The following is a 14407-nucleotide window of genomic DNA, read 5'->3' as shown; positions in this document are numbered from 1 at the left end:
ACACCAAAAACGGTTTGCCATTTTTATCGTGCGACAAAAAGAAAGCCTCGTCCAGGGTATGCAAAAGCCCCGTAAAAGGCCTGCAGTTTACAATTGAAAGTGATTTTAGGGCGTTTTAGTGGAAATTAGTTAAATATATATCGTCAGAATGGCGCTCAATCCACAATACGATGCAATTGGCAAAGGATTTGTACAGCAATATTACACACTGTTCGATGATCCGGCACAACGACCAAACCTAGTGAATATGTATAATGTGAGTGTTTCCTTTGATTAAAATGTGTGCAGTCTCATGAATTTGTGCTTGTTGCATAGAAAGAAAGCTATTTTGGAGAAAACAGATGTTTTTTTTTTACTTTTAGGTTAACTCGTTGCTCCCGCCGAAATAGATTCACTTCTTGTAAAAAATATATTTCTTAATAATTTCATCATTGCACGTTGTCATCTAAGTCTGACTAACATGCAGGATTAGTGTTATTTTTATTGGTGAAGTAACCAAAACAATTTATGAGTCACTGTGTAACCCTACCTGGAGCCCCACTGTCAGCTATATTGATTATGTTATTGATGTCTCTCATTGCAGGTTGAAACGTCATTCATGACCTTTGAAGGAGTACAGTTGCAAGGTGCAGTTAAAATAATGGAAAAGTTAAATGTATGTGTCTGCAGTTCATTAGCCTTATCAAATTATCTCAGTTCAACGACTCTACCTTGTCCGATGGAACAGAAAATAAAAACAATTTAATTACAATTCATATCTTGCTTTCCTTTTATTTAAATTTTATATTTTAGACTATTGAACAGATCATTTGTATGCATTACAATTTTCTCTATTTATACAAGTATTTTTTTTATTTGCAAAATGAGTTGGTAACTTAGTTTCTTATTTTATTTCAGAGTTTGACATTTCAAAAAATTGGAAGGATTATAACTGCTGTTGACTCACAGCCCATGTTTGATGGTGGAGTACTAATAAATGTGCTTGGGCAGCTCCAGGTATGCACTTAACATATTTATGATTCATTGATAGTTTAACAAAAAAATAATATTATGCTGTAATAATATATGCATATTTCTTGTGATGTCTTGGTATTTGCTCAAATAATTCTTTAAAAATAAACTATCTGCATCCAGTAATTTGAGATATTTTAAAATAATTTATGCTTTTGCTGAAGCTTTAAATTGTATGTAATAGAATCTAGACAAACAAGACTGAAGTCTAAATAAATAATGTTATTGCATTTGCAACAGACGGATGATGATCTACCACATGCATACTTTCAAACATTTGTACTGAAGCCAATAGCAAACTCATTCTATGTAGAACATGACATGTTCAGGCTGGCACTTCACAACGTCTAATTACTTTTATCTCCAGATACAAAGTAAGAGTAGACCCTAGTGCTTTTAGATAATGCACTACCCCACTGCTTGGCACATGAACCCTTTCTAAAATAAGGTCATGTCTTGTAAATAAACAAGGATTCCATTTTCTGTTGATACTAATTTATTTTAAAGTTTAACAATGCAACATAACTACCCCACAATTGGATTATGCGAGTCATTGTCAGATAAATTTCTTGAATAAGCATACAATGGTAAATTGGGCACCCAGATATATCTAAAGGTGACCAAGTTCAGATTGAAAAGATAGGTAGCATTGTTGCTTGACAAGTCAAGAGGATTATTAGTGATGCCACTGTGTGATTTTTTTCTTTGATGTTCTTTTATTTTGGGCTGCAGCTTACAATATGGGAAAAGATATGATGTAGGCGGCAGCTATTTATTGCATGTGTAAACCAGTCATGGTTCACAAAGTGGCAGGCTATTGGCTATCTCCATGTACGCTAGACGTTAGATATATTGAGATGATATATTCATTGAAGTCTACCAAAGAAATGAAAAGGCCATGCTACTTCAGAATATATTTAGTTGATGTAACCAGAACTTTCTCTTAAAAGTAGGTCTGTAAAGTTGACATGCACTGTATGTATGTTTATGTCCTGATGTTATGAACAGTACAGTTGAGTTGACCTTTGTTTCTGCTTTTTTGATAACAACTGTAATTAATAATCCATATCACATTTTTCTTAGATTTCTGACCTCTTCAGCCATTTATGTTTTATATTGATTTGCAATATTGATCTAACTTCTCACTTTCTTCTAATGAAGTGCCAGAATGCATCCTTGTGCTAATTAATTTGTGTGTGAATTAATATTGGCTTCTTAATATTTACTCCACACATAACGTTAACCAGTAGAGTTGAATGTCAAAGACATTGTTCAGTATTGTAATGTAAATGTGTGTTGATTTCAGTGCGACGACGACCCTCCACACCCGTACATGCAAACATTTGTTCTGAAGCCACTGGGAGACTCATTCTTTGTACAGCACGACCTATTTCGCTTAGGCATCCACGACATAGCCGCCTAATTTCTAAGCTTCAATATGAAATCGATCAAGAAAATCCATACTTACTAATATGGTCGCCACGCTATTTCGAACAGCTATTGTTTTGGTTAACTAGGTATAAGTATTGATCAATTGCCTATCGTTTAAAAAATTCAAATTGTACATTATCATAATATTGAATATTTGGCATTCATTTTCTGCTTAGATGTTTGAGATGGCTTAAGTAAGCAAGTACGGCGGACTCTTTTTTCAGTTACATGTATACATTTTATAATAAATACATTATAATTTTTTACTCATGATCGTTTTTTATAATTTCCCTTTAAACCTTTCCAAAATGACCTAAATATTCCGAGGAATAATAATGTCTTATAAGTAATGACACAACCCTGTAGGTTGCTCTTCTAGAGCAAAAAATGTTGTTGCAATGTCGTTGCTATGGTTACATAACAGCCAAAATGCAAAAAGCTTACCGCGACTCACAAACATATTGCATAAACATGTAATTGCTGTACTACGTGCAACAATGCCAATCTCTGTTCTCTATTTAGGAGATTCGGCAACTACCCTTTCTATCCATTTTGCCAGTTCTTTTATACCATAGTGCAACTGACCGATCGTACAAACAGACACATTTTATTATATTTTAGTTAAGTAGCTAGTATATACTACAACATTTCAGTCAGATTCAAGTTGGATTAGTTGCCAAATAACAAGGACTTGCTGCGGTATTGTGGCGTAGGTAACTTGAGATTAATGTATTCAAATTACATCTTTGCTCTTGGGTTGTTTTTCAAGTTTGACATGAAAGGTAGGTAGGGTTTGGAAAAAAATACAGAAATAGATGCTAGGACAATCATGTATTATAAATAGTCAAAAATTAACAAAAGAACCATTGAAAACAGGTACATTTTTTACCAATCTCGAATTTAAGACTTGCTCCTCCGTTTTAAATCCTTAGACGCTACGAACACTTAACAAGTTTTATTTGCATGCACTACTAAACAAAATACACACACAAGGCTCTGACATCGAGCCAAACTTGTCTAAGTGAATGACTAGGTTGCAAAAGTGATACGCTCGTTGCAAGGCTGGCACGCCATTACCAGCTCTGACTTCTTGAACTTGACGGATTACGTGTTCTCCCATACATAGCAGTTTTATTGTTCATCGGTGGAATACTCCACTCTACAGTATTATTCGACATTTACCTCCGCTTTATAACAGTAACTTGAAATTCGAGCTTGTTCAATATTCGAATATTACAAACTAGCTACAAATAGTATTCTATTATTGCTTACCAAAGCATTTATTCCTGTTAAAAATAAGAACTTTCTTATCTTAAGATACAAATATATTAAACGAGAACGGAGCGGATTTGTAGATTGTATTTTTATAAAAGGTAAATATAATGAAAAGCCATTTTGTAATATATTTCCAAACTGCTATAAAGGTACACCACGTCAGTATTACCGCGACGTGATGAAGACTACAAAGCAGAGATCAAAATAAGACATGGCAAGACCGTTTTGGTCACGTTACGTAAAGAATATTTGTACATTAGCCTCTGATTGATAGTACTGTTCCATTAAACTGTAAGTACATAAATATAATATTAATAAGTTATTAGCACAACCAGCCATTAACATTTTGTCGTAGCATCTCTAGTTAGGCATAATCACAACACAATAGGGCAGATATATTGTCATCAAGTTAACTATTCTCGCCATTGCCAAAGCTAAGTGCAACCGAAATTAATATAAATAAGTTTTGAAGTCTTTTACAAATATGTATATCACCGATATCGGTATTGATAACCTAGGGGTGCGTCCAGCGCTCACTAGGCAGTCAATTTTCAGTTTGCTCTTAAAATGTCGGGGAGTCTGAGCCAACTTTGGACTGCAGTAGATGTGATCATACAAAGTAAAAAAAACGTGCTATAGGAATCAATCATTCATTTGATACCGCAACAAGAGGAAAATTTTGTGGTAGGGGTGGTGTCAGGTGATTTACACTGGGATGGAGATAGGCATATAATATTGTTATATTCTCATTCATATAGTTTTTAACGCACAAGATTAGTTGCCCCTTCGTCAATATTAGTTTACGTATAGAATGATAGATGGGGAAAACACGGCAAAAAGTATGGTTCAAATGAAATAGTCAAGTAAAAGAGATGCGCATATACTAAGTGCTCCTTCGGACTTTTTTTCAAGAATATCTACATCGCATAACCATCATCCAAAGTTAACTTGATGAAATACAAAATGTTATTTTTGGTACAAATAAAAAAAAAACTTAATTTAAGAGAACAGTACCACAACATCCATTTCGGTTGAATCCCACGGGTCACCAATAGCGATTATAATAAAAACATTGTTACTATACGACAACATCACTCGTAATTTGTTTTATCAAGCCTTAAATTTTTGTAATGAGAGTTGTTCATACGCACTGAGTTTACGATCTCCTTCAAACAAAACAACAACACGGATCCGATGGCGTAAAAAAATATTGCCAACACTGGGATCCTTCATAAGTTTAAAAAGAACTTAAAAACTAACAAAACTGGGATTTCAGTTTCTATTTGGTAGAACTATCTGCAGACTCATCATTATTACCACAGACAATTTCTTCCCGAACATAAAAACTTATCAGAACACAAGAAAAAAAACAAATGTCACTTTCAAATTTCGAACACTATGTTCTGAAAAGTTTACACATAAAAAAGTTAACAAATCAATTTAGGAACACGACCAAAGATCATAAACTCAGTTTTATCGCTAGTATTGTGTTTAGGAGCCTCCTTTCTTGCGTCCGCGGGAGCCGGGCAGAGCCACGCCGCGGAGGGACCGCATCGCCATAGCTCGGTTGAAATGCCGTTGTGTCTTGTGCTCTTCAACATCGCCCCCGCTGTCCACTGATGACAGTATGACCAGTAAAACTCCCATCACCTGTAACACGTTAAAATAAAATAATTAATTGATTTGATAATGAAATTCTACACATATTTCGAGAAGTTATCAAAACAATCGTTAGGAAAATTGTCGCTTCGAGTTTATGATAATTGATCAAATATCGAATCACGATGTTAATCTGACTGAAAATGTGCAAAAACTGAACATTTGAGCATCGGCTATTATTTGCAAACAAATTAACACTTCACAATCAGACGTAATATTTGCGTAATGCGTAGTAACATCTTAACGATTTCCGATTTCACTTTTTTACGTAGGCATTTGATTGAATATTCATGGATTTATTATTACCTACATACATAGTTTTACTGTGATGGATTTTATGGATGATAAATATAGCTATTGGCTACTATAATGTATGGTCAACTGAGCTATCAGACACATCAGTGCTGTGATAATATTAGGTATATCGCACAACATACATAGTTACCCAAATTAGACAAATAAGTACCCAATAAAGGAAAATACCACAACTAAATCCTAAAACCGAAATGAATCATAAAAGATTACAGCATTTAAGGAAGGAAAATAACAGCAACATTTAGGATAGAGTTCATAGAGTGACATCACTTAATTCATTTAGCATGAGCGGTTATTTGCAAGTTTTAGACACTTTCAGCGCGACAAAAGCTGAACAAATCAAAATTGACAAACCTGCCTAATTAAAAAAGTAATAAATACTTTGGTAATTTACTGACGAAACACCATATGTGATTAGCAGTTTTGAAAAATTAGGTTTCTTCAGCTACATTTACATCTGACTGCGATTAAAATCTGATGTAGGTATTTCTTAGGTATGTGTGGCTATGCAATGAGGGATCGTTCTATTGTTAAGATATTCTATGGGGTTGGTGACCTAATTTTATTGTCCGTCCAGTTACACCGTATAGTCGTATACATACGTAATCTTTCTACGATGCTGGGAATTTTCGTAAAACCTACTTCTTGTTCACAACAACTTACAACTTTGCTTTGAAAATCGATTTAGGAACATAATACCTAAATCAAATAAAATGCAATCAGTCCTAGTTATCACACGCATGTCTCTCAGATATGCGCAGCCGCGCAGGCCTAGCGATATCGATGCAACAAAAATAATAATACATCTTAGCCGGTCAAAACTTACATGTTTACTAACACCTACTTATTATAAATGCGAAAATAATTAGGTATGTCTATCAGTGAAAACTACTGAACGGATTTCCTAAATGAACGTTGATAAAAGATAGTCTAGAACCTGAGAAAGCACATCGGCTACTTTTATCCGGATGCAGAAATTAGAACCCTTGGAAGACGGGTGTAAGGTTGGGAACTGCAGTTACTGATACTTATCGTCAAATTGCGTAGAAGCAGTCAAAAAACTGACGTGGTGAACAAGAATGTTGGCTGTTGTATTGAACAGCCGAAATCGGCAGCAACATCAACATAGCACACATATTTGTCGGGATGACAATAAACAAACTACATAAGTATGTTTGTATGCAACATTGTGGCTTCAGATATGGTAAACCTTGCTTCCGTTGCGGTCACGTAACAAATGATATGATATGTTGTAATATTATCATTTACTTTTTGATAAACAATCGTTGTTGTTACACTGTTTCTAGTTTTGTGTTTGCTTTAAGTATTAAATCTCAAAGGAGTGATTACTTAAAAAATAACGTTTCAATATTTTACACACAGAAATTGATTTTGATTTTCTTAATCAGAAAACTTGACCACATTAAAAAGTGAGTCGAAATTATATTTTTTTTCTTAAGGAGATACTTAATTCTTAACGTCGTGTGACGTTATTCTCTACGATCAGCAAAATTATAGCGAAGATGACGAGAGATAGCTTTCAATTATTCATTCGCTTAACGCTGCATATCAATTCAAATATCTTAATGACACGCGACATTCTCACGGAATATAATAAAAAAAAAAAACTTTTAATTAACGCTTGACTCAAATATGTAAATACGATGTGCGTGTCAAGTCTGCGTAAAGAGAAGACGTAAGGTTGGTGCATAAGGAGAATTCGTAAGGATTGTGAACGGTTTTCTAATGAAGGCATATCGCTTGTAGGTACGAAAGAAGAAAAAGATATTGCGGTATCTCTGCGGCATGGTGTTTAACGCTCATACCCTATTTATCTATGTGTCCCCAGTGAGACAATAAAAATTATAATAATACCGAAAGATGGACAGAAATCGCTAAAATTGTTGTTAAAGTATCCCAGATTCGCCATTGTTTCCATTTGTTGTTCCAAAAAATAAGTAAATATTTATATCAAGTAGTATAAAAACACAGGCTTACCAAACACACAATAATAAGGAGCGTATACACATGCACTGATGCCTCCGGTGTGTTCTCGATGTCTTTGAGTGCGGCTAAAGCGGGTTCGTAGTCCGGTTTCAAGTCGAGAGCGTGTCTCAGGTGCATTGCCGCTTCCTGAACAAGGGTTCATAGTCACACACCTTTGTAAGCAGCAATGAAGTATGTTTTGCAAGTATTGTTATGCTAGGCTGAAGCAAAATTTTGATTAAAGGGAGTTCTAACTACATGTTGTACAAAATTCTTAATGGAAGGATAAAGTGTCATATTAACTTTGGGTCTTCAATTATGTACCTTCAAAGCAAGTCGTGAATTCTACTATTTGGGGTTAATTTGTTATTGTATCTATCTACTTGAACCCTTTAGTTTTTACATTTCACAGAACTATTCTATAACAATTTTATTATAAAGCTCTATTCACACTGCAAAATTCCGTGAAATAGACCAAAAAGTTCTTAAACTCACGAACGAATCGTATAGCAGTACAAAGAAGGCTTAAAAAAAATAAAGAGGTTCTTGTTAGTTTTTCGCAGAGTTCTATTTTCAAAATCAAAAGTTCCATTTTCAAAATCTGCATACACACCTGATAATGTCCATATGCCTTGAATATTTCGCCGAGCGTGAAGTATTGTTGCCACGCGCTGCGGTCCGGCGGCTGTACTTCTAGCGACCGCCGCGTCAGGTAGATCGCGTCGTCCAAGTATTGCAAGGTGAATAGCACCCTTGCAAGGTTTAGCAGGACCTAGTGTGAAAAACATTCAATATTATATCTTATCTACATTTACTTTTACCGAGTTCTGAAAAAGGAAGAGGTTCTCCATTCGGATGTTTGTATTTTTTTTTTCAGTTTTACAATCTAGACTTCTAGAGCACTCGTACAGAGGAGGCCCAGAATTTGGCCAATGAATGGCCTGATGATGGTAACATAATTGTATGTCTAATTTTGTCGGAAGCACAAAAGTTTGACTTTAAGCAAACTAAACAAGTAGGTAAAAGGGCAAAAAAATATCAAACTTAATTGACCTCTAAACTTTATTAACAGTGTCGTATTCATGCTTACGTTTTCAGCGGAAATCGAGGCAATAAAGTACACAATTACTTATTCAAAGTTGGACAAAAGTTAATTCGAAACCATTTTTCCTTATTATTTAGGCATCTTTATCATAGAAGGGTTCATTTCTATAATTATAGTGAGTCATATTATTATAAATAAATTTATCAGAATTTCGAGTTTGATATTCCAAATTCTGAGATTTTTTTTATCGTAAATTTTTGGGAAGAACCGAACTGGGTTTGAAGTAACATCCTCGTTTGTCATATTTTACGGTTTGTAGGAGTTACAGATAGGTACAGGAAAATAATCTTTGCACATCTGCTGTGAAACCCTGCGAATGACCTACGCAATGTAAATAATGTTAAACGGTGTGTCATTTATTGTATCTCGTATTTCATATAGGCTATAATAATAGTATTATTCCGAGTATTATACATAAAGTAGGTATCTAATCCGTGAATAAATAGTAAAATAATCTGTAGGCCTAGCTATTGTTTTGATTACCTACTTAAAAGAGCCTACCCGTAGCTACGAATGTTAGAGGTAAAAATACCCACTTTACGATCATAACTTATTATGCCTAAGCCTGGACGCACACATTCGGTTTCCTGATCAGGAATTCAGATTCGGAAACCGAAATGTTCTTTTTTCGTACAAAATGTTCACAAGAGCGCACACGTTCTTACTTTTTTCGGACGAAAAAAACCTGCCATTCGGTTCGAAATTTTTTCCGTAATGATACGCGCTGTCCGCGCCTAATACATTATCCCACAATATAATGTCAATGACGTGGAAGTTGGAACAATCAATACATTACAGTATTGACTTTCCTTATAAATTGGTCACAAATATAACAAAACAACACAGCCGGTTGTGTGAAGTAATTAATTAGATGACAAATGACTGCGGGATAATAAAAAGTGACCCACAAACAATGAAACCTGTTATAGTAACCGGCCCTATGGTTATACCTACTTTTATATTTATAGATCAGAGTGCTGATTCCGAGTTTTGACAGCTTTCGCAACTCGATACGTAATTATAAGTCTATTGAAATAAAGAGTCGTATGCTACGTCACATTATTTAGGTATTACTTCTTCTTTCATTTTGCCGGTTAATAATGATTACACTCGCAAAAGTGAGCTCAAGTGTAATACGACCAAGTACTGATGACAGTCTTTATTAAATACACAATTCTAAGATAAGTGCTACGTGATTCAATGGTATGATAATCTTCGCATCGAAAAAATTAACTTGTAAAACTCGCACTAGGCACTCTGGTCATTGTTCGTAACTTTACTCTCGATCCACATGTTTTCACGATCAACTATCCACGTGGTGTTATAGCCTTTTAAGCAGGCTAGTTTTGCTTCAGAATTCATTATTCATTTTCAGAAGAAAAAAAAAAACGGATCTATAAAGGTCGTCTCTTCAGCTACACGAGAGGAAGATCAGACATGCAACCTTTTGCTTGTTCAAGTACCTACCTTCATAAAATAAATTGCTATTGAACCAAACAGCGTAGGAGCTAATTATTATCTGCCATTTTTATGGACATTTGCATTGGCTATTCAAGTTTGACCGTGACAGACTATTGTTTTTTTTTTTTATAAAGTAAAAGTATACCTAATGTTTTTATGCTCAATTTAATTTAAATATTCACCATGACCGAGCCTTTATGCCTAATGGTGACAGTGTATAAACTCCCACGTTTTGGGATATCAGCAGATATTAGAAAAGTACAAGATATTTTATGTACCTACTGGTGCGTGATTTCTGCTGATTCCTAGACATTCCGCGGTTATTATTGTTTAACATATTTCTGCAAGAACAACGTTTATGAATGCTGCTTTAATTTCCCTATACAATGAACTTATCTCTAACTACCCCAAGGAGGCGTTCTCCGACTTTTACCGATACACTGCTGAAGTTGCAGATATAGATAGATATCAGTCTCGTTATTTTGATTAGGAAATATCTTTTTTTTACTATAACTCGGACAACGGTAAAAATACTTCAAAGTAGGTTATATTGGTCAATTTTATTTTAAGGTTACGCTCCAAGTATGCTATGTAATGTCCTTGTTTTAATTTCAACACAAGCAGCACCTGTGTAGTTTTTGTCCTCGAAGGAGATCTTTCAAAATATTTTATTTAATACAAACTACCTGCAATGACTAAGCCCGGGTATTCATCCTCATAAATCACTCTGTCTGACCGACTGACTAAAAACCGCATGAAAATCCGTTATTCGTTTCAGAGTTTTTCGCTTACTGACATAAATACGTGGCGGGGAGACATTTGTTTTATAACGTAGTAATTTTACTTACTTCCGCATTATAAGGTGACACAGCGAGTGCCCGCCTGAAGCACTCGATAGACTGCCTCGTATCGCCCTTGATTCTCCAGAAGTTTCCGATTTGGTTGTACAATTGTACTGACTTCGGCTTCTCTCGCTTTGCTTTCTTTAGACGCTTCTCGAAGCCATTGATTTCAGACGGCGACAAACCGTTTGATTTCTTCTTTGGGAATATTAGCGACACCTAAAATAATATTCGACATTAAAACCTTCTTTATCGACTCTGCAAGGAATTTGTTTATTGTGGTCGCGTTTACAAACACGTGTTATACATTCACAAATATTTAAAATTGGAACCTTTTTTTGTCGCATGCAGCCTAACCATTAACGCAAAAAAGAGCATGTTTCAAGCATATGTTTCATTGGCTTCTGCCAGCAATTTCGCTCGGTTTAGGAATGAACTTGAGTAGTAACTTAAAAAGTAGTATTTTGATGAAACTTGACAGTAATTTGGCTTTAATGTCAGTATAACACACAGGCAAATTTTATCCTGGTATACTGCCCCCAGGACACGGGTACAACCATTTATACATGTGTTAAAATATTGATAACAATAAATATAGGTACTGAAAGGAAACATATTATGGACAAATACCAATATTTACAATACTTTACTGTAGCATACAATATTTTCTCTAACTAGAATTAACTGGGCAAATAAAACTATTTTAAACTTTTGTTACTGAAGCATTATAAAATTAGAAGTGAGTATACTTTTTTTTAAACATCTTGTTTTGATTAACATCCTTCCTTTAACATTTTACTTATCAATGGTAATGGAACATCACTGTTCTGTTAACTAGCAATAACTATGTGTTTCAACATTAAAATATACTTAAATAAAAGAGTTTTTATTTGTTTAAGATAATGAGTAATCTTATCATGTCATGTAATCATCAAAAACGAAATCATAAAATGACACTGTAAAACAGGAATAAAGCCTTAAACTCTAAAGATAAACTGTTTATTGTTTATCAATATATTTTGATAATTGTACTTTTATACAGTAATGACATTTGAAGATAATGCAATGGGTGTGTCTGATTATTGAAACTTGAATGGCCTCCAAATATTTTCCTTTATTTTACACTAGCTTCCAACAGTGCTTCCACTCATGGGAACTGGTGGATAAAAATTAACCTATAGCCTTCCTCAATAAATGGGATACATAAGATTGAAAGAATTCAAATCATTCAAGTCTGTCTTGTTCTAGATTAGTGAATCAAACCAACAAACTCTTCAGCCTTATTATAGGAGTAAAAACACAAGATTATAAATACAGAATTTGCTGATATTTACCTGAGGCTCAGGTACATTAGGATGTCTATGACGCCTGGCCACACCAACCAAGTTGTCATAGTACGTGAAATTGACAGCTTTACCGCAATCTAAGTACTCATCGTCCACATCACCATTCATTTCAGACGTTGTGCTTTCATCACTGTTTTCAACACCGGCTCTGCAATAAATAAGAGACAATTAAAAAATAAATAGAGGCACTTATATGAATCAATATTAAATGAAGGCTGGTCTAAGTGTCTCAAAGTAAATAATATTAACTTTGAGCATGTCCTATGTCACCTTCATGTAGAAAACAGAAATAATTTGTATTTATATTTCATACACAGCTTATTTGCTCACTACTGTAACAACTTAAGGGAAATGGGCTTTATAGTTTAATGTTTCACTGTTGTGAAGGAATTATCTGCTAGGATAATTTATTATTTAATTTTATGTGGTAGATAGTTTATCAAGTAATTATGTTCTTTTTACTTTTACTGTTAATGGCTAGTACCAGCTCCTTTAAAGATTAAGTGGCATTACTTTTATTAATATCTATTTGATGAGCAGAAAATGATTGCAACCTTGCCTTGACCATAATCTATCTATATAAATAAAAATGAATTGTTGTTTGTTAGTCTGATTAAAACTCGAGAACGGCTGGGCCGATTGAGCTGATTTTGGTTTTATAATGTTTGTAGAGGTCCAGGGAAGGTTTAAACAATACGAAGTTCGCGGGGTCAGCTAGTAATTATAATAAAATTCCCAAGCTTATGAAGGTTTTTAGTGCATAAGCATATTTTTATAATTTAATGATTTATTAATGAAATGAAGGTTAGTAGATAGTGGTCAACAGAGGTTAGATATAGATAGGTTTTTGCTTTTTTCCTTTCCATTATTGCAAGGTTGGATAAACATAGTGTTATAAACATCTCAGTTTATTTGCAATTATTTACACTTGTGTCTAGCATGTGTTAATTTCTCAAGGATCCTTAGAAAATGTTGTTGGTGTGATAACCCTCTGACCAAGGCACAACAAAATAAGATAAATACACAATGTTTTCATTTACATAGTAGGGGAAAAATGTACCTTTGTTGCTCATATATTTGACAATCTGTGCAAAACATATCAAAGCCATGTTTAGTCCATGTGTTCCCATAGTACACTGTAGATGTTATAATGTTGAAGACAGGGTCCTCTTCACCCATTCTCGCTTTTTCAGAGTCATCCTAAAATATGTTTACTGTTAAATTATTTTTCTTACAAAACATGGTCATTGTGCATCCTTATGGTACAAATACATATTAAGAATAATCAATACATGAATGAAAATTAATTCAAGGCAAACACGGGCATAATAAGGTCTAGAATATCAGAATGAAAGGTACATACGTTTAATGAATATGTAGCGCATTGATTATATAAAAGTTTACCGACATATTATTAGAATTCTGACTGACCTGAGACAGAGTAGTACCGTCAACGATCTGGTCTTCTTCCGGGTTCAATTTCCAAACATTAGATGTGCGTGAATTTATCACAATAATTTGGAACGAAAATATATACAGAACCAAACAACTCAAGTATGGTGAGTCCCACATTTTGATCATTCGAACCGAAAATAAGCATGAAAACTAGTTTTTATCTATCATTTATCAATTCAACTTCCACACAAAACACAAACTGTTTAAAGTCAATATCCAGCGGCTACGAATTTTACAATATTTTACCAATAATCGTAATATCGCAATGGACCTCTTCTTTCAGTTCGTCTCTTTCATGTTTTGACAGCCATAGAGATGCCCCTAGTTTTAGTACGGAGAAGAAAAAAAGGAAAATAGTAAGTTTTAAAGAAAATTAATATCTTCCAACTTATTTTCCTTTATAATTAATTTCTTATTGCAATGTAACTGTGGGTAGTACTAAAATATAAAAACGTAATGTAGTCTACTCTCCTTATGTACCCCCTTATAAGCTATCCCAACTAATTCCCCCTTAATACTCC

General features: G+C 34.2%; 2 protein-coding genes across 2 annotated transcripts; one reads left to right on the top strand and one right to left on the bottom strand.

Moving 5' to 3' along the window:
• Positions 1–7: 7 nt before the first annotated feature.
• On the top strand, positions 8–2712 carry LOC124630886 (probable nuclear transport factor 2). The gene is made up of 4 exons (XM_047164925.1): positions 8–256; positions 584–655; positions 898–996; positions 2318–2712. Exons 1-4 carry the CDS (start codon positions 149–151, stop codon positions 2432–2434), a joined length of 396 nt encoding a protein of 131 aa, XP_047020881.1. The 5' UTR covers positions 8–148; the 3' UTR covers positions 2435–2712.
• Positions 2713–3254: 542 nt separating this feature from the next.
• On the bottom strand, positions 3255–14162 carry LOC124630885. Its single transcript, XM_047164924.1, has 7 exons — positions 13863–14162; positions 13492–13631; positions 12420–12579; positions 11092–11304; positions 8291–8449; positions 7690–7824; positions 3255–5367 (listed from the first exon to the last, which is right to left on the bottom strand). Exons 1-7 carry the CDS (start codon positions 14010–14012, stop codon positions 5209–5211), a joined length of 1116 nt encoding a protein of 371 aa, XP_047020880.1. The 5' UTR covers positions 14013–14162; the 3' UTR covers positions 3255–5208.
• Positions 14163–14407: the final 245 nt, after the last annotated feature.

The sequence above is a fragment of the Helicoverpa zea genome, chromosome 6, assembly GCF_022581195.2.
Source record: "Helicoverpa zea isolate HzStark_Cry1AcR chromosome 6, ilHelZeax1.1, whole genome shotgun sequence".
Lineage (NCBI taxonomy): Eukaryota > Metazoa > Arthropoda > Insecta > Lepidoptera > Noctuidae > Helicoverpa > Helicoverpa zea.
Note: the sequence above shows the minus strand (reverse complement) of the source record. Positions and strands in the feature narration are given on the sequence as shown.